Genomic DNA, 22,330 nt, shown 5'->3' with positions numbered 1-22,330 from the left:
AATTGTAGCTGAAATATGCACCAGCGCCCCCCGCGACCCCAAAGGGAATAAGCGGTAGTAAATGGATGGATGGAGTACGGATAAGAACAACATTTTGTTGCATTAGCTCGTTGTAGTGCAGGATAAAAGAGCAATAAGGTGCAGATGTGAATAAATAGATTATTGTAGAGATAAATATATTGCACTTTTACAAACCCCGTTTCCATATGAGTTGGGAAATTGTGTTATATGTAAATAAAAACGGAATACAATGATTTGCAAATCCTTTTCAACGTATATTCAATTGAATAGACTGCAAAGACAAGATTTTAGATGTTCAAACTCATAAACTTAATTTTTTTTTTTGCAAATAATAATTAACTTAGAATTTCATGGCTAAAACACGTGCCAAAGTAGTTGGGAAAGGGCATGTTCACCACTGTGTTACATCACCTTTTCTTTTAACAACATTCAATCAACATTTGGGAACTGAGGAAACTAATTGTTGAAGCTTTTGAAAGTGGAATTCTTTACCATTCTTGTTTTATGTAGAGCTTTAGTCGTTCAACAGTCCGGGGTCTCCGCAGTCGTATTTTAGGCTTCATAATGCGCCACACATTTTCGATGGGAGACAGGTCTGAACTGCAGGCAGCCCAGGAAAGTACCCGCACTCTTTTTTATGAAGCCACGCTGTTGTAACACGTGGCCTGGCATTGTCTTTCTGAAATAGGCAGGAGCATCCATGATAACGTTGCTTGGATGGCATCATATGCGGCTCCAAGACCTGTATGTACCCATTAGCATTAATGGTGCCTTCACAGATGTGTAGGTCATGCCTTGGGCGAAAATACACCCCCATACCTTCACAGATACTGGCTTTTGAACTTTGTGCCTAGAACAATCCAGAGGGTTATTTTCCTCTTTGTTCCAGAGGACACCACGTCCACAGTTTCCAAAAACAATTTTAAATGTGAACTCGTCAGACCAGAGAACAATTTTCCACTTTGCATCAGTCCATCTTAGATTATCTCGGGACCAGAGAAGCCGGCGGTTGTTGATAAATGGCTTTCGCTTTGCATAGTAGAGCTTTAACTTGCACTAACAGATGTAGCGACAAACAGTATTTAGTGACAGTGGTTTTATGAAGTGTTCCTGAGCCCATGTGGTGATATCCTTTCGAGATTGATGTCGGTTTTTGATACAGTGATCAAAGGTCACGGTCATTCAATGTTGGTTTCCAGCCATGGCACTTAAGTAGATTGATTTCTCCAGATTCTCTGAACCTTTTGATGATATTATGCAGTGAAAACAGTACTTGGTGGGGGTGGAAGGAGTCTCTACAGATTTTCTGAGCCCTGGTCAGGCAGCGGCTTTTTGTGATTTCCCAGATAGGAGGAAAAAGAGTCCTGGTGATCTTTTCTACCGTCCTCACCACTCTCTGCAGAGACTATCAGTCTGAGGCACTCCAGGCTCCAGTCCAGACAGTTTACACAGCTAAGCGCTAATATTATATATTATACGTATATACACATACATAGTACACATAATGTTCAAAGACAGAATGGTTGTTCTGCCGTAATCCTATTTTTGATCAGCTGACAAAAGTCTGTTTGAATTTAAATTTAGTTTTCAATAAATGATTCCCGGCTACAAATTGTGTCTCCCTTACACTTTTAAATGTGTTTATTTATTTTTTGGCATGTTGATCTCTTAAGAAACCTTCTTAAGATCCAACAGTGTAAAATGCAGAATAGTTCAACCAGTCCTAAGATTTTATCAGGAGTTTTCACATAACAGAAGTATGTACAGTATGTCTGGGGTTTATTTCTGAAAACAGCTGAGGCACTCCTCAAGCAAATGGGTTTAAGATTATTGTGTGCAGAGGAATACAGCTTTGTTTTTTTAGTTTTTTTAATAAGAGATGTTTCTTGCCTGCTGACGGTTTCAGATAACTCTTCAGCCTTCATCAAAGATGCCACAGCTTTCTGGTGTGTAAACTACTCAAAAAACATAATTTGTCTGCACACAACAAACTTGAACCTATTTATGGTGAAGACATGCCATAAAAACAATTAGTAATTGATTTACTCCTCAAGTGTTGAAAACAAATTACAAAATGCAATTAGTATTAAGAAGTATTCTCATTAAAAACCTCATATCTGAAATGGAATTGAGAATATGGCATTAGACCACTGACAAGATCCTCATGCGTTTTAACATTTAAATAAAACTGTGCAGACTAATTTTGCTCCCAGTTATTTTACGCTCACGTGGACTTTATTGTGCAAACAAGAAGATGCTGCTTGCAAACACAGAAATGCCACGCAGATTGTGGTTTTTTTACATGCAAGGATTTCAGCGCTGTTTTGATGCCATTGGGTCACGACAAATCAGGACTTTCTGACTCAACAACTGCTTTTTGAATAAAACAATCTTAATCAGGGTCAGAGTTTGAAAGTCGTATGGCAAAGTTTAATATTGATGTTGTTGAATTAAGGTAGTTCAACAGTATGAACTGACAAAATTCAGACAAACTTTATTAATGTATTACTTTACTGTCCTTGTCTTTGAACTTTCCTTCAATGTATTGTATGTCTAATGACCAGAAGAGGTAGTATCATTAATGATTTAGGGAAAAACTAATTATTCACATACTGGCCACATTATCACACTGTTTAAAGGTCGATAATAACCTTCAATAAAATGGAGGATTAGGGAGCAAAACGCAACAATGTAATACTTATTTGATAGTCCTGATTTAATGCAACTTTGTTTAGTTGCAATTGACTTTTCCCAGTGATCAGCTATGCCAGCCAGAAAGTCTGAAATCTTGACTAACTGTAAGGTTGGCTTTGGAAATGCCTCTCGGATGTTGCTGTCACCTTGTGCCAGCAGGTCTTCCTTCCTGCAGAGACCAGGAGGTCACAGTGAAGGGAAAGTGACTCCAAGGGAGCTTTAAAGATGTTAACCATTGACAGGACTCTCTGCTATGTAGTGTCACTGAAAAAGGTGAACCAGTACAATGAGCAAATACACCATGACTGAGAAAGGAGATCGGCAAACTAGACCATGGATTTCACGTTTTTCAAAATGTTGTGAAACAAACTCTTCTTACAGCAAAGCAACATTGTGTAACAAATGTCCTGAATGCCAGTTTGCAGAGATGGCAGATGAAAGAAGGATGTTTTTCACAGCAATTTATAGTGTGTGTAGGATTTTGCAAAACCAAGCACTGGCAGACACATGTTGAACTGATAACATCAACTTATTAAATTGACGGGTCTGACAGATGAAAATGTGCAAACTCGAATCGGACCAGCAACTCCTAGATCAGTGAAAATAGTGAATATAATTTAGTGTGGTTTTGTGTTGAAACAAGAGGCAGTTTTCACCTCTGAAGCTGTTCTAAAAGGCTAAGTAACATATCAATGTCAGGCCCTCGAACAGAAGTGGTCCTTAAAACCTTGATTCCAGCTTGTTTCTCCTCTTGATTATCCAAATAGCCCCTTTGACAGAGACAAAATACTGTTTTCTTTACCTGGAATGAAGCAATGGGCAGCACCGCTGGAATAGACATTGCAACATATCAGCACATATTTTTTTAGTGTCTGACAGCCAAAAGGCATCCACACAAAATAGCGACTGTGGTAGAAAGCCAAGACTGTGGATGCTCGTGAAGAATGTGGCAAGTAACCCTGCACTTGCTACGTTCTGCAAACAGTAGCCCCACCTTAGCTGTCACCAACTCACTCAGACATTCATCCACCCTCAAAGATACCGTAGCAGTTCTCTGAAACACTTTATACTTGCTTTGACCTGCAAACCATTGACAGAGGTGGGTAGAGTAGCCAGATATTGTACTCAAGTAAGAGTACTGTTACTTTAGAGATGTATTACTCAAGTAAAAGTAAGGAGTAGTCACCCAAATATTTACTTGAGTAAAAGTAAAAAGTATGTTGTGTAAAAAATACTCAATTACTGAGTAACTGATGAGTAACCTGTTCGTTTAATGATGACGGCAACAAGTAATGCACAAAAACATAAAAATAGCAATGAACAAATTCAGAGCCGGGAATATCTCTTAAGCAACTAAAACAATAATATACATTAAATAATATGTATTTAGTTTTACACTGTACTGAAAAAAAAAGTGAAAATGAATTTTACCTTTGCAACCTCATTATACTATTGGCTAAGTTATATATTCATAAATGTAAGTTTCTCAATACCCGACCTGTTTTTTGTGCCCTTAAAAAATATTTAGAACTCTACATGAAAACACTCTACCTCTAACAACCAAAAAGCTGTGAAAACGATGATGCTGTGTTCCAAATTAAAGTTATTTACTGAGATTGAGTGAGCCTATGGTTTTGCACTTTGTTTATTTCATATATATATATTTTTTTGCATTCTATTTTAGTTAATTTGAATTTACAACCCCCTGGTGCTGTTTTGTACTGTTTTTGTACTTACTTTGATTATTATTTTCAACTGTTTGTAAATGTTGAAATTTATAAATAAAGTTTATAAATAAATAAATGATAAATGGGTTGTACTTGTATAGCGCTTTTCTACCTTCAAGGTACTCAAAGCGCTTTGACACTACTTCCACATTTACCCATTCACACACACATTCACACACTGATGGAGGGAGCTGCCATGCACGGCGCTAACCAGCACCCATCAGGAGCAAGGGCACAACGGACATGACGAGGTTGGTACTAGGTGGGGATTGAACCAGGGACCCTCGGGTTGCGCATGGCCACTCTGCCACTGCGCCACGCCATCTCATGTGCAGTTAATCATGTCACCGCCTGGCTCTGTTTGATTGGTGAAACGGAGTCAAACGTCACCAGTGACTGCATTTGATTGGTGAAACGGAGTCAAACGTCACCAGTGACGGCATTTGATTGGTGAAACGGAGTCAAACGTCACCAGTGACTGCATTTGATTGGTGAAACGCAGGCATGTGATGGATCCTACTTTGAAGGTCTGTCTGACAAAACAAAACAAAGTGTGCATCATCAGATCAATTAAAAACAGTAGCGGGTAGCGAGCTGAATGTAGATAAATGGAGCAGAGTAAAAGTAGCTTCTTCTCTATAAATATACTCAAGTAAAAGTAAAATTATGTTGCATTAAAACTACTCTTAGAAGTACAATTTATCACAAAAGTTACTCAAGTAGATGTAACGGAGTAAATGTAGCGCGTTACGACCCACCTCTGACCATTGATTAGATTAGATTAGATTAGATTAGATTAGATTAGATTAGATTAGATAGTACTTTATTTATTCCTTCAGGAGAGTTCCTTCAGGAAAATTGCAATTTTCAGCACAATCCCATTCAAGAGCAGACAAACATTACAGGGAGACAGAACAGGATCGCTGGCGGGTCTGCCGGCTTCCAGCGCCCGTTACAAAAAAGGTGAGATACAGGTAAACAATGGGAGAAAAAATAGAAGATTAAAATAAAATAAAATATAATAAAAATATCGGTCTAACCCTGGGCCCTGGAGAGGGGTCCAGACTGAGGCCAAGGGAAAAAAACAACAATGACTCATAGCCATAGTACACATCCCTCTCATGTGTGTAAGAGGTAAACATCAAACATCAAAGAACACAAAGGACATTAAAGACATTAAAGCAGCAGATACAACCAGTCACTTCTACATACAGCTATGAATAAAAAGTAAAAGAAACATATACACTGTGGTGGCGTCTGCGGTGTTCCACGCCATCGTCCGCTGGGGTGGCAGGAGAATGGCCAGAGACAGGAGTAGACCCAACAAAGCAACCAAGAGAGCCCACTCCACTCTCAGCCGCCAACCAACACTCAGCCAGTGTCCAGTCCGCATGGATGAGCGAGGATACGTTCAAGGAGACTGAGGTGTCCGACACCTGCTCACCCAGCCAAGACAGGGTGCTCAGTGCCAGCTCAGCAGCCCTGTCCCCTCATCCTCATCTCCTCCGGTCCCTCCAAACCGACTCTGGTGTGGCAGACACCCAGCAGCTGGTCTCCATGGCCAAAACACTCCCGGGAGGCAGATCCAGAAGTCCACAAAAAAGCACAGCAGAAGTCACGAAAGTGCCACCCCTTGTCACACAGTCCCAAAGGGTCCCGGACCAAAAGGCAAAAAAATATAATAACACATGAAAACAAGAGGGAAACACAATAGGCTGACACAAGAGCACATAGTACTCTGTCTATCAGACGGAGAGATACAAGAAACAAGACCTAATAATAGAGATGTCCCGATCACGGGATCAAATTGGTTGTGGATATTTGCCTGTTTAACTAATGGGCTTTATGCATTTTTGGTTCATATTAATTCCGCCCCAGCCTGACAAGTCGGTAAGTATGGTTCGCAGTAAGCCAACTCTGCGGTGCTTTCAAAGTCATAAGGGAACATGCACATATTGCCAAAGCTAAGACCTTGTCAGACCACAAACACAAAGAGACAGTGTCCAATAATGTCTGGCTCTGTGATTGTGGTCACTTCTTCAGCTCTTTAGTAGACTATACAATTTTTCAACCAAGCATTTATTCCCTTCACTTCCTGTAAATGTATCTGGCCACAGAGTGCAAACAGTGGGTGGGCTATTGCAGTCAGTGAAAAAGGTTGTTTCTCCTTAACAGCTCTATAGCTCAATAATAGAGCAGCGGTTAGCCTGTAAAATAGGAAGCTCCATTGGAGTGAAGAAACTACATTTTATTTAATGGTTGGTGAAAGCAATAGGGTATTTTTTGCTGCAGTCTACTTACACACGTTGAAAAGTAACTTGTACGAAAATAACTATGCTGCAACAAAGATAATTTCCTTTTCAGTTCAGTGATGTGTCTAAGTTGTTGCTTAGAGGGAGCAGCCTCGACGAGCTGACAGCACCATGTTTGTTATGCATTTAAAAATGTAATTATAGAATATATTTGTAGAGAACAGGCTGTATGTCTGCATAGCTCTTGTGAGTTGTGTTCTAGTTTCTTCTCTTTTAATGGCATTTGGCAACATAATTATCATTGTGAACCCCATTCATGATGACATTAGGGCTGCAACGATTAATCGATCAATTTGATTCATCGATTAGAAAAAAGCTTCAATTAATATTATGTTGCTTTGATTAATCATTTCTCGACTAAAATCTCCACTAAAAATTGATAAAACCATGACATCATGGAATGCCCAGAACTTTTAATATGCGGACATAGTTTCCATACGGCCTTCGCAATGTTGCAGACATGAGAGTGATGGTGTGTTAGTGCCATGATTTGATACGATACAATGTAATGCATTGCATATTTCCAGTTGTTTCATTACAGCACGTCCAAAAAAGGAAAAGGAAGCAGTTGATCTTATTTAATCCTAACCCCATACTTGCAAAAACCCTCCCGGATTTTCCGGGAGACTCCCAAAATTCAGCGCCTCTCCCGAAAACCTCCCGGGACAAATTTTCTCCCGAAAATCTCCCGAAATTCAGGCGGAGCTGGAGGCCACGCCCCCTCCTGGATAGCCGGTTTTCACAATATAAAAACTGTGTCCGCCCAATGAAGTTATAACTGTAGAATGATCGAGGGCGAGTTCTTGGTTAATTATGTGGGTTTCTTGTTAGGCAGTTTCTTTAACGTCCTCCTAGCGCGGTAACAACACACAACAACAGCAGTCACGGTTTTGTCTACCGTAAAGCAGTTCGTCTGCCGTAAACAGCAATGTTGTGACACTCTTAAATAGCACAATACAGCCATCTACTGTACATGCACCACAACACCTCCAGGCAATGTCAACCCTTTACTAATACCCTCCTCCATTCACGTCCCATCTCCCTGGATTGTAAATAACCTAATGTAAATAATCAAATGTATTTGTAATATATATACGTACTCGTTCTTATGCTATCTGAACTCACTATGTTCTCTGCTCGCTGTACATATCCTACTAAGTAAGACCTACACTGTTTCATTGTCCATTTCTCTGTTGATGCAATTGTTGATGACTGAAGTACTGATATCAACCAAAGCTCCTCATCCCACCCCCCGGATTGTAAATAATGTAAATAATTCAATGTACATACTATGATGATTAACTTGTGTGATGACTGTATTATGCTGATAGTATATATTTGTACCATGAATTGATTAACGTGGACCCTGACTTAAACAAGTTGAAAAACTTATTCGGGTGTTACCATTTAGTGGTCAATTGTACGGAATATGAACTGAACTGTGCAATTTACTAAAAAAAGTTTCAATCAATCATGCATATGTGAGAATATGACTTTTACACAGTGCAGTGCACAACAGCGCACACAACAGCTGTACATATACTCCTTCCCTCTTAACCATGCCCACAACCACCCCCCACCCCACTCCCAACCACGCCCCCGACCCACCCACGCCCCACCTCCAGAAATCGGAGGTCTCAAGGTTGCAAGTATGCCTAACCCTTTTCATAGCAATTTTATCCCATTTCCTAGTTCTCTGTAACAGAACAGTGAATAAATAAGTGATATACCATAGTAAATGGTAAATCGGTTATACTTAATATAGCGCTTTTCTACCCACAAGTTATTCAAAGCGCTTTGACACTATTTCCACATTCACCAATTCACACACACATGCACACACTGATGGAGGGAGCTGCCATGCAAACCGCTAACCACAACCCATCAGGAGCAAGGGTGAAGAGTCTTGCTCAAGGACACAATGGACGTGACTGGGTTGGTAGGTGCTGGGGATCAAATCAGGAACCCTTTGTTTGCTGGCATGGCCACTCTCCCAACCGCACCATGCCGCCCCGAAAGTAAGTAAGAAAACCAATATTAAATACATACATAATCTTTATCTCCAAAAAAAAAGGGTTCCAAATGTGTTACTTAATTAATTATGTTTATATAGTAATTTTTCTCTAGTGACTCAAAGCGCTTTACATAGTGAAACCCATTATTAAAGTTACATTTATACTAGTGTGGGTGGCATTGGGAGCAGGTGGGTAAAATGTCTTGCCCAAAGAGACAATGGCAGTGACTCGGATGGTGGAAGCGGGGATCGAACCTGCAACCGTTAAGTTGCTGGCACAGCTGTTGTACCAACCGAGCCACGCCACGCCAAATGTTCATCATATTTACTGTTAAATGATAAATGGGTTGTACTTGTATAGCGCTTTTCTACCTTCAAGGTACTCAAAGCACATTGTTCTGTGTACTTTGTGAACACTTGTAGTTTGAACAGTCTCTTGAACTGAATCATATTGTTGCTTTGTTTAATTTCTTTGGTTAATCCATTCCATAATTTAATTTAGGGTGTACGGCGCCTTCCGCCCGATTGTAGCTGAGATAGAAACCAGCGCCCCCCGCCACCCCCAAAGGGAATAAGCGGTAAAAAATGGATGGATGGATGGATTTGCTAACGTTTTTAAGTTTTGTACGAGCTTCCAAATGTTTTAAATTAGATTGTCCTCTAAGGTTATATTTCTCCTCTTTTGTTGAGAAAAAGTGTTGTACATTCTTGGGTAGCAGGTTATAATTTGCTTTATAAAGACTTTGCCTGTTCTCTACATACAACAATATGTATTATTCTAATTGATCTTTTTTTTTTGTATCACCGTGAGCATAACTGTGTTATTCATTTTTTTTTTTTTAATGAACACATATTAAAAGTGAAATCTCAATTTTGATGATGTGCATTTATTAGAAAAAGAAAATTAACATTATGGCAAGCAGAAACACCGTTGTTTATTTGAACTATGATACTTCAATATGCATTGCAGCTATAAAGTGTGTTATATCCGATTACTCGATTAATCAAACAAACTAATAAACAGAATTCTCTATGAGATAAATCAATGGTTCTCAACTTTTTTCAGTGATGTACCCCCATGAACGTTTTTTTAATTCAAGTACCCCCTAATCAGAGCAAATCATTTTTGATTGAAAAAAGAGATAGAGAGGTAAAATACAGCACTATGCCATCAGTTTCTGATGTATTAAATTGTATAACAGTGCAAAATATTGCTCATTTGTAGTGGTCTTTCTTGAACTATTTGAAAAAAAAGATAGAAAAATAACTAAACAAGTGATTCAATTATAAATAAAGATTTCTACACATAAGAGTATTCATCAACTTAAAGTGCCCTCTTTGGGGATTGTAATAGAGATCCATCTGGATGCATGAACTTAACTCTAAACATTCTTTCACAAAAAAAGAAATCTTTAACATCAATATTTATGGAACATGTCCACAAAAAATCTAGCTGTCAACTCTGAATATTGCATTGTTGCATTTTTTTTCACAGTATATGAACTTACATTCATATTTTATTGAAATATTATTCAATAAATATTTTTATAAAGGATTTTTGAATTGTTGCTATTTTTAGAATATTAAAAAAAAAATCTCACGTACCTCTTGGCATACCTTCAAGTACCCCCAGGGGTAAGCGTACCCCTATTTGACAACCACTGAGATGAATGATACAAATAAATGAGAAATGGGTTGTACTTGTATAGCGCTTTTCTACCTTCAAGGTACTCAAAGCGCTTTGACACTACTTCCACATTTACCCATTCACACACTGATGGAGGGAGCTGCCATGCAAGGCGCCAACCAGCACCCATCAGGAGCAAGGGTGACGTGTCTTGCTCAGGACACAACGGACGTGACGAGGTTGGTTCTAGGTGGGATTTGAACCAGGGACCCTCGGGTTGCGCACGGCCACTCTCCCATTGCGCCACGCCGTCCCTAAAGCTATAATAATATATATATATATATATATATATATATATATATATATATATATATATATATATATATATATATATATATATATATATATATATATACATATACATATATATATATATATATATATATATATATATATATATATACATATATATATATATATATATATATATATATATATATATAATATACATAGAGCTACAGTACTAGATGACATTCACAATGCTTTAAAAGCAAGTTCTCACTCAGCATGTAGTCACCGTTGAGTCCAAGGATGCTTTAGACTGAGAGCACAAGATCTGCAGCAGAAACTTCAGTTCTATTTTGTGGGCATTTTACACCACGGACTTGTGAGTGATGTGAACACTATTTGATGTGCTTTGAAAGAGACGCAGGCCCTAATGCTTCCAGCCACAGCTGTCACCGCTGCAGTGGCATGACTAGACTGGGGTGGAGATTAGCATAATATCCATTATATTTCACAACTTTTGTGACCCAGAGTTAGATTTAAACAAACGAGAACAGACCTTAGGCACCACGACTAACTTTCTCTGGACAAAGTGTTTCCCAAGCCTATTTGCCAAGGATTATTTTTCCCCTGAGAACATTTCCACAAACTTTCAGTTGCACTTCAATCGTAATCAATTTAATTAAATCTTCCCCTAAAGCATAATTTGTTTGACGGATGAGGTGAAAATCTTCCATAAAAATGAGTCAATCCATGCTGCTTATAAAAATGGATTTGAGCGCATGAGTTGAATAGCAAACACATTTTCTGGTCACAATGGAGAATATTGTTTTGAATCATTATTTTAAATTATATTTCTGGCAGAAAACAATCTTGGATGCAACTAACAAAACGTCTGACACAGCGCTTCAGATATCACAGCTTCATTACATCACAGATTTTAAAAGATAACTTTTTTTAAACTTATTTTAAGCATATTATAGATGCTTTCCGCCTAAATTAAGTAAACATATTGTTTGATTGCGAATTGTATGTATTAGAGTGGCGTATTTGTCTTATTTTCTGTTATGCTAAGGCGATCAATAAATACTGTATTGATTTGAGGACCAGTCATAGACAATTCAATTTTATTTGTATTTTATTTTTCATTTCCACTCGCATACAAAACATTTTTAACTTTGATTGTTTGCCTGGCTTCGGGACTCTCCTGTAGGACAGTGAGGCGAAGACACAACCAACTCCCTACTTGTCTCTTATGGACACACACTTGTTGTTGTTGACTTTGGACTGACTTTGGACTGACTAGCGACTGCACAACACCAAGGCCGCGGAACAGAGACACGCGGCAGGCTTACACACACACATTCATCCACAAAAAATATACACCACATACACATAACCCACCCCCATCCAACGCTCTTGACGCAAATCCCTTAGGGGTGATGGACGGCTGAGCAGCCCATGAAAAGCTGCAGCCTGCCACCGTAGCTCCCACTCCCTCCCCTCTGTTGCAAGTGTAGAGATGTATGTTTTAATATGTGTATGTGCTTTGCTATGGAGGTTTTTTTCCCATTCCAGACTGGACCCCCTTAGGAGCCCAGTCTAGATTGTATTTTTGTACTCATCCTCCCCCAGCGTTGACCGTTTTCCCATATTTAACGGGGCGCCTTGTGGCGACCCATCAGCGTTTCTGTTCTGTAACCATGTACACTGTTTGTTGGTTTAATCTTGAATGGGTTTGTGCTGAAAACAACGTTTTGTTGTACTTGTGCAATGGCAATAAAGACCTACCTACCTACCTACCTACCTATATTTGATTTATGGTAACACTTTAGTATGGGGAACATACTCTAAGTAACAAAGACCTAATTGAGAGTTATTTGGACATGAGGGTGACATATTCTAAGAAACAAAGACTTAATTTATAGTTATTTGGTTAGAGGGTTAGGGTTAAGGGTTGATAATTGGTTGTATAATAAGGCCATGCAGAATAAGGCATTATTAAATACTTCATAATGACTAATTAAGAGTCAATATATTACTAATTTGCATGTCAATAAGCAACAAATTAATGGTGAACATTTTCCTCATACTTAAGTGTTACCTGATTAATTTTTTATTATTATTTCCATTACCCATTAAGCGCGATCAACGAGGGACGACAGCTCACTTGAGAGGTATCTCAAAACTTCCTGACTATTCGGCTAGGAAAAATATATTTTTACACAAATGTGTTCTCTTTGATGATATATCGATAAATATGGTCAACATTTGGCATTTAGAAATGTATTTCCTTTGACAAACCAGCCTGAGGGTTTAATAAAGTTCAGTCATGGAACAGTTTATTTGAACCCAACTTCAACAAGAAAAAAATCAATGATGTTCCAACCTAAAATGTAATGTAATATATAATAAAATATCATATACGAAGTAATTTATCTGTGTCTATTGGTTGTACTCGATATCACAATGTATCACAAGTATGTACTAGCATTAAAGGCCTACTGAAATTAGATTTTCTTATTTCTTATTTAAACAGTAACAGTTCGAGATGCCACCTCAGTAGAAGCATTTAAGTCTCACCTTAAAACTCATTTGTATACTCTAGCCTTTAAATAGACTCCCTTTTTAGACCAGTTGATCTGCTGTTTCTTTTCTTTTTCTTCTATGTCCCACTCTCCCTTGTGGAGGGGGTCCGGTCCGATCCGGTGGCCATGTACTGCTTGCCTGTGTATCGGCTGGGGACATCTCTGCGATGCTGATCCGCCTCCGCTTGGGATGGTTTCCTGCTGGCTCCGCTGTGAACGGGACTCTTGCTGCTGTGTTGGATCCGCTTTGGACTGGACTCTCGCGACTGTGTTGGATCCATTATGGATTGAACTTTCACAGTATCATGTTAGACCTGCTCGACATCCATTGCTTTCCTCCTCTCCAAATTTCTCATAGTCATCATTGTCACCGACGTCCCACTGGGTCATTATTGTCACCGATGTCCCACTGGGTGTGAGTTTTCCTTGCCCTTATATGGGCCTACCGAGGATGTCGTAGTGGTTTGTGCAGCCCTTTGAGACACTAGTGATTTAGGGCTATATAAGTAAACATTGATTGATTGAAACGGGGATAGAAGGTCCATTCTATGTGTCATACTTGATCATTTCGCGATATTGCCATATTTTTGCTGAAAGGATTTAGTAGAGAACATCCACGATAAAGTTCGCAATTGTTGGTGTTAAGAAAAAAGCCCTGCCTCTACCGGAAGTCGCAGACGATGACGTCACACGTGTGGGGGCTCCTCACATATTCACATTGTTTTTAATGGGAGCCTCCAACAAAAAGTGCTATTCTGACCAAGAAAACGACAATTTCCCCATTAATTTGAGCGAGGATGAAAGATTTGTGTTTGAGGATATTGATAGTGATGGACTAGAAAAAAATAAATTTAAAAAAGTAAAAAAAAAAAAAAGCGATTGCAATCGCGTTGCATTGAGACGGATTCATATGTTTTTAGAGACATTTACTAGGATAATTCTGGGAAATCCCTTATCTTTCTATTGTGTTGCTAGTGTTTTAGTGAGTTAAACAGTACCTGATAGTCGTAAGTGTATGTCCACGGCAGTGTCTCGGGGAAGTCGACGGCAGCTGTACGGGAGGCACAAGCTCAGCTGATATCCGGTAAGAGGGGACTTTTTAACCACTATTTTCTCACCGAAACCTGCTGGTTGACATTCGGTTGGGATCCATGTTCGCTTGACCATAGTAAAGTTTCACGTCCGTGAATTTTAAACAAGGAATTACCGTGTGTTTGTGTGGCTAGAGGCTAAAGCTTCCCAACTCCGTCTTTCTACTTTGACTTCTCCAATATTAATTGAACCAATTGCAAAAGATTCAGCAACACAGATGTCCAAAATAATGTGTAATTATGCCGTTAAAGCAAACGACTTTTAGCTGTGTGTGTACGCAGCGCTCATATTCATAACAGCCCGTGACGTCACGCGTACACGTCATCATTACGCGACGATTTCAAGGAAAAAGTCCCGGGAAATTTAAAATTGCAATTTAGTAAACTAAAAGGGCCGTATTGGCATGTGTTGCAATGTTAATATTTCATCATTGATATATAAACTATCAGACTGCGTGGTGGGTATTAGTGGGTTTCAGTAGGCCTTTGAAACCTGTGACGTCTTGCGTACACGTCATCATTACACTACGTTTTCAAGACGAAACTCCCGGGAAATTTAAAATTGTAATTTAGTAAACTAAAAAAGCCGTATTGGCATGTGTTGCAATGTTAATATTTCATCATTGATATATAATCTATCAGACTGCGTGGTGGGTAGTAGTGGGTTTCAGTAACCCTTTAACGTGAATGTGTTTCGAAAAACAAGTTGACTTAGCCTTATACCTAAAGATGCATCAGCCCATATTGTTTAAAAGTAGCCTGTGATTTGTGTCAAGTGAATTGATTAAAAACAATGGCTCCGAGCAGCTTTACATCGGACCGATTGTCCTGTGGCAAGAGAAGCGATAGCGGCTGTCGATAAACAAATTCCCCATCAGTCTTCCTTACCTGTCCTACATCCTTATCAGTTATATGTTCCAGATAGAATGGGAAACATCCGTAGTCAGCAAGACTCATCAAAAATACACCTGTCAGCCATAAAGGCTGTGCTGTTTTTTTGTTTTGTTTTTTGTGCAGGAGGAGACTGCCCTTTTGAGCGTGACTTGCAGTTTGTGGTGACAGGTGGAACAATAACATTCTTTCCACTGAAAATATTTATAGTGATATGCTTCATTTTTCCTTGATAAACTGAAAGCATGCATCCCAAACAAAAAACTGTTTGGCACCCCCAGTACTACTTTCTCAATCAGTCGCTATCTTTGAGCTGTGACAGTTCACTACGATGGTTGACTTCTCACCAAATATCAGTGCACTTTCTCTGTTGTCATGGCCGGCTCATAACGCAACACTGTTACAAAAGGTAAAAATGAAAAATTAAAGCTCAAATAATAAAAGCAATGACACAAAAGTAAACCTTTAATTGGGTTGTTGCATTACGCCGGGGGTCGGCAACCCAAAATGTTGAAAAAGCCCAATTTGACCAAAAATACAACAACAACAAATATGCAAAAAATAAAAATCCAATATAAGTTATAAAATTAAGGCAACACATGATGTTGAAATTTAATATTTATTATACAAAGTCAGTTTTCACTCAGAGATGGTCCACATGGAATCAAACATAATATGATATGTTCCACATTCAAGGCTCAAACATTATCTAGGTGAAAATGTGGGACAATGTGAGCGGAGAAATTAAACTGCCTTCTAGCCTAAGAGTGTTCAACCTTGTGGTAAAACATGTGTTGTTGGGAAACAATCAAAAACATGACTAGTTGTTTGGACTATCTCAACCGTAGGACACAGGCGCAAAATAACTCACTGTGGAATAAGAGACATAACACACCAGACAAGGCTGCAGAAGACAAAAGATACCCAAGCAATATGTAGCTCATCTCATGGTTGCTCAATGCTATTGACGAAAAAATAAATATAAAATAAACTTGTCATTCATTATCATCCATTATCATATATTATACTTGTTCTGGAATTGTCATGTATTTATCAAATCTGCTGTTGAAACTTGGACTATATAACCAACATATATATAACCAGCATATAAATTGATTGTAAATTAGGGGAAGGACATGGATACTGTAAGCATTCTTGCTTTTTCCCATATTCCTTTTCGGTGGGTGCCGTTGCATGTCTGTCAAATTACAAAGAGTGATGAAGTGTTGCTATATATGTCTGTCTGCCGGAGTAAATAAATTCATTCGTTCATTCTACACATTTTTGCTACATTGGATAAGATAAGTAAAATAGAGAGTGATATTACTCGTGGCAATGACTCACTTAGAATGGCCACAGATGTGTGTGTGTGTCTAAATTAAAGGAAATGGCAGGCTGTCTACTTCTAATGGTTTTATTACAATCTTTGCAAACTGGTAACGCTTGTGGTCTCTAACAACATGGCACACAAATAACTATCTGAAATGCAGCCAATATTACCTACAGATAATGTGTCATGAGACAAGATAATATAAATTAAATGCACAAATAACATTAAGTAGAAGAATTTAAAAGAGCTCAAATATACCAACAAACGCGGCATAATGATGCAATATGTACATATAGCTAGCCTACATAGCATGTTAGCATCGATTAGCTTGCAGTCTTGCAATCACCAAATATGCCTCCACACAAGTCAATACCATCAACAAAGCTCACCATTGTGCATTCACGCACAGCATACAAAGTTTGGTGGACAAAATGAGACAAAGAAGGAGTGGCATAAAACATGTCTTTCTGAGGCAGCATCAAAGAAAGTTGTACACGTAAACACACTACGGTGTATTCAAGGGCCGCCTAAATTAGTCGGACAAAACGGTGCTCAGCAAATACTCTTATCAGTGAAGCATGTTTAATATAAACAATAGGAAGGTTTGTTTTTCCTCCGACAAAAAATGTATTATTCCATCCACCTTTTTCCATTTTCATACATTTATTAAAAAGCTCTAGGGAGCCACTAGGCCGGCGCTTCAGAGCCGCGGGCCAAGAGATGCTTAATGCTAAAGGATGATTAATGCTGGTACACAACATTTAGGATTGGGCCGATTGTCGGTAAGTCTTATTGACTTAAGATGTCTTATCAAGTAAAATTAACGAGCTGCATAGACAAATAAATTCACTAGATTTTAGTAGTTTATTTTCTTATTTATCTTATATTTTGTCAGCTCTTTTTTGCAGTGTATGTGCGACTTCATGAAAGTGGCTCCAACAAGCATAATGTGTATTGCACGTATTAAGGATAATGTTCAAAGGTGTGAAATTGGATTTGACTCTGAGAAAGCTATAAAGTAAATGCAGTTAACAACCAGGAGACAAAGTATGTGGAATCACAAATCAGACTACAACACATTGGGTTTAAAACACTGGATTTGTGTTCGCTTTCATGTTAAACTACCTCTACTAAGTAGCAGACATCGCGCCTGATACTGAAAATATATGCTAATTAAATCCAAGTCTATAACATTTCGACAGTGACTGGAGAGGCTGCAGAAGGGCAAATTTTCAAAGGTTGCACAATTTGGAATTCAACCAAAATGACAGAGGAAAACTATGCATTGCATTAAAAAGAGTAGCAAACTACTTTTTTGACAATTCACTGTATGTGAAAAGTGCTACATAAATAAACTTTGATTGATTGGTTGATTGAATGACCAGTTTCTTTAAAAATGCCTCACTAACTAACCCTTCACTTTATACACCTTTTTGCCACTTTCCTGTGTATGAAAAGTGCTACATAAATAAACTTTCACTTTCAATATTTCAGGACTTGGACTATGAGGTGGTTGTTTTCCCGAGAAGCAAGTGAACTTGGACCGGAGATGACGTGAAGGTAGACATCTTTTTATTTTGACACTATAACTAAAAACAGGAACCAACAAAAAGCGTACAAAAACCGGGCTATGAAACAGAAGACTAGCACGGAGGCAATTAATTATGAACATGAAACAAAAACTTGCACTGTGGCATTAATAACGAGAAAACTTACTGTGACAAGGATATGAGAAAAAGCCTCATGGATATCATGGGTGCAGGAGGTGATGCTGCCAGGCTGACTACCTGGTAACTGTGGCTTAAATAATACTATGGTGATTGAAAACAGGTGCATGACATGGGGACAGGTGAAAACTATTGGGTTGGCACGGAAACAAAGCAAACAAGGAAGTGCAAAAGCAGGAAACAATGTCCAAAAAACAAAACCAAACGTAACTATAACGAAACATGAACACACAGACATGACACAAAAACTTACAAGCTCACAGTTCCTTTCATGTACCTCAAAGCAGTAGAAAATTCCGGTCAAGGAAAAAGTCCAAAAGTCTGATTAAATTGATAAAAATAACTTTAATTTGTATTTTGTTGCTTTAATGATTTATTTAAAATATTCATAATAGTTTATGAAATCCAGACTGCATGGAGTACATGTAAATATGCGGGCATTGTTTCCGCAAGGCTGCTCATTAGGGTGATGTACCTATGGTGATGTAGGTCCTGGAAACAGAGGTGTGCCATTTCAGATGGCTCAAAGACGAGGGAGAAAGAGAGCAAAGAGCCCAAAGAAAATGAGAAAAGCTGTCAAAGGGTGCATAATGGCAATTTTTCAAAGGTTGCACAATTCGGAATCCGACCAAAATGATCGAAGAATAACATGACACAAAATAAAAACCCCAAAAACTTTTTTGCCTTGTGCCTGGGTTTGAAAAGTGCTACATAAAATAAACTTTGACTTTCAATAACTAACTAACTCACAGTTCACTCCATGTACCTCAAAGCAGTAGAAAATTCCAAAATATGTATTGTGAGTGGCGCTAAAGTACACTAAACGTTGTCTTCCAATGACAACATGAGAAGAAGATTGGAACCTTAGTTCCAATCTTCTTCTAGATAATGTTCTATAGTTAAGATTGAAAGAAAGTTCTCCAGGTGCAAAAAGTCCAACATAAAAACTGTGTTTATTCGTGCCATTCAGTTTTCACTCATTAAAAAAGTCAACACAATATTTCATATTACATTGCATTTCTAAACAAGCAAGTTATTGATGTATGTTTATCAGTTAATTACAAGAAATATCCCGGCAGTAGATTTGATAATTCGTCTCTCAAGATGAACAATTCTCAATCTCCTTTTCTTTCGCTCAACCATTTCCCCGCATTGAACCGTAATGACTGTGAGGAAAATTGGCAGGCGTTAGTGCATTCAGACCATTTCAAATCAGCTTCCCACAACCCCGAGGGCTTAAAAGGAAACAATAACTGAAATACGACTGGAACGCTTGCCAGTGGCACGCAGCTCTGGCTGGAGACAAATATAATAACGTGACAGCGATAGGCTGACTTGTTCCATTTCCCTTTGTGTTATGTCTTTTAATAAAAACGTGATTACATGTTAGCAATCAGCTCATCTGATAACATATGTCAGTGCTGTTGTAGGAACGACATCATTAGTGTGCAGGGTCGGCGGGTTGCAGTAAGCGGGATGCTGCTAATTGACACGTTTCAGGAAAAAACACCTGCAACGTATTTTTAGACAACAGTGACGTTGGGAAATATTAAAACTTCTGACTGATACCCTAGAGCCGTGTTTTTCAACCTCTGTGCCGCATGAAATACAGTCGAGTGTGCCCTGGGAGATTATCTACAGTGGGGCAAAAACGTATTTAGTCAGCCACCGATTGTGCAAGTTCTCCCTCTTAAAATCTTAACAAAGGTCTGTAATTTTCATCATAGGTACACTTCAACTGTGAGAGACGGAATGTGAAAAAAAACCCAGGAATTTTAAATAATTTATTTGTAAATTATGGTGGAAAATAAGTATTTGGTCAACCATTCAAAGCTCTCACTGATGGAAGGAGGTTTTGGCTCAAAATCTCACGATACATGGCCCCATTCATTCTTTCCTTAACACGGATCAATCGTCCTGTCCCCTTAGCAGAAAAACAGCCCCAAAACATGATGTTTCCACCCCCATGTTTCACAGTAGGTGTGGTGTTCTTGGGATGCAACTCAGTATTTTTCTTCCTCCAAACGCGACGAGTTGAGTTTATACCAAAAAGTTATATTTTGGTTTCATCTGACCACATGACATTCTCCCAATCCTCTGCTGTATCATCCATGTATCAATTTTGGTATAAACTCAACTTGTCGTGTTTGGAGGAAGAAGAATACTGAGTTGCGTCCTAAGAACACCACACCTACTGTGAAGCATGGGGGTGGAAACATCATGCGTTGGGGCTGTTTTTCTGTTAAGGGGACAGGACGATTGATCCGTGTTAAGGAAAGAATGAATGGGGCCATGTATCGTGAGATTTTGAGCCAAAACCTCCTTCCATCAGTGAGAGCTTTGAATGGTTGACCAAATACTTATTTTCCACCATAATTAACAAATAAATTCTTTAAAATTCCTACAATGTGAATTCCTGGATTTTTTTTCACATTCTGTCTCTCACAGTTAAAGTGTAACTTTGATGAAAATTACAGACCTCTGTCATCATTTTAAGTGGGAGAACTTGCACAATCACTGGCTGACTAAATACTTTTTTGCCCCACTGTATTTGGGTTAAAAATATTGTTTGCAAACCAATAATTATAGTCTGCGACTTATGTGTTGTTGTTGAGTGGTCGGTGCTGTCTAGAGCTCGGCAGAGTAACCGTGTAATATTTTTCCATATCAGTAGGTGGCAGCCGGTAGCTAATTGCTTTGTAGATGTCGGAAACAGCAGGAGGCAGTGTGCAGGTTAACAAAATAAACAAAAGGTGAGTGCCCCTAAGAAAATGCATTAAAAGTTAGGGAAGGCAATGGAGAACAAAACTAAAACTGAAGTGGCTACAAAGTAAACAAAAACAGAATGCTGGACGACAGCAAAGACTTACTGTGGAGCAAAGACGGCGTCCACAATGTACATCCGAACATGACATGACAATCAACAATGTCTCCACAAAGAAGGATATAAACAACTGAAATATTCTTGATTGCTGATATAGGCCCCTAAGAAAATGCATTAAAAGTTAGGGAAGGCAATGGAGAGCAAAACTAAAACTGAAGTGGCTACAAAGTAAACAAAAACAGAATGCTGGACGACAGCAAAAACTTTCTGTGGAGCAAAGACGCCGTCCACAATGTACATCCGAACATGACATGACAATCAACAATGTCCCCACAAAGAAGGATGTAAAAATTCTTGATTGCTAAAACAAAGTCGATGCGGGAAATAGCGCTCAAAGGAAGACATGAAACTGCAACAAGAAAACACCAAAAAAAGAGAAAAAGCCACCAAAAACAAGACAAAAACTAAAACACTACACACAGGAAAACACCAAACAACTCCAAATAAGTCACGGCGTGATGTGACAGGTCGTGACGGTACACTTACTTTGAGGCAAGATCTATATTGATGCATGGTTGTATATGGTCTGAATTAATATCCAACAATTGCGACAATGACTTTTTACTGTCAACTGAGTTTCGTTTTTTTAATGATTTCTGCTAGTGGTGTGCCGCCAGAATTTTTCAACGCATAAAATGTGCCTTGGCTCAAAAAAGGCTGAAAAACACCGTCCTTGCGCTTCAACAAACCCTGTATGCCATTTTGATTGTGGTGACTGACCATTTTCTTTTGCAGCCCAATACAGATCCATGTCACTAGAGATTTAATTTGAAGCCCATGTCCTACAAACACACCCACTATCACACGATAGATTTATTTTTTTGGCAAGATATAGAAATGTTAAGGCCCTTTAAAGTCACAACAAGTGGGGGTGCAACTTACTGTGTTGGCAGTGAACTCCACTGAAGCCTGGAGGACATTTGCAAACGTAGCCAATGAAGGTGTCGCCCCTGTAGGTCTCACTGATCTCACATGTCCCTCTGTTGTGGCACGGGTTTGGGTGGCAAGGACCTGCAAGCACAAAACAATGTCTTTGATCAGAATGATACCTGGAGGTTAGGCCTAAAACAATTATTCACAATCAATCAACCATAATTTATTTGCAAAGCCTTAATCACAAGCATATGTCCCGATCTACT

The 22,330-nt window shown here is 38.8% G+C and overlaps 1 protein-coding gene across 3 annotated transcripts in view; it reads right to left on the bottom strand.

Annotated features, from left to right (window-relative positions):
* Nucleotides 1–22,330, bottom strand: part of edil3a (EGF-like repeats and discoidin I-like domains 3a) — a 365,883-nt gene that overhangs the window by 237,462 nt on the left and 106,091 nt on the right. For all 3 annotated transcript variants that reach the window (XM_061906308.1, XM_061906307.1, XM_061906309.1), the window contains one exon: nucleotides 22,074–22,202. In XM_061906308.1, the coding sequence (XP_061762292.1) occupies nucleotides 22,074–22,202 (129 nt within the window). The remainder of the gene's footprint in view (nucleotides 1–22,073; nucleotides 22,203–22,330) is intronic.

This window comes from Nerophis ophidion, linkage group LG07 (genome assembly GCF_033978795.1).
Source record: "Nerophis ophidion isolate RoL-2023_Sa linkage group LG07, RoL_Noph_v1.0, whole genome shotgun sequence".
Classification (NCBI taxonomy): Eukaryota; Metazoa; Chordata; class Actinopteri; order Syngnathiformes; family Syngnathidae; genus Nerophis; species Nerophis ophidion.
This window is presented reverse-complemented; position numbering and strand designations above follow the sequence as displayed.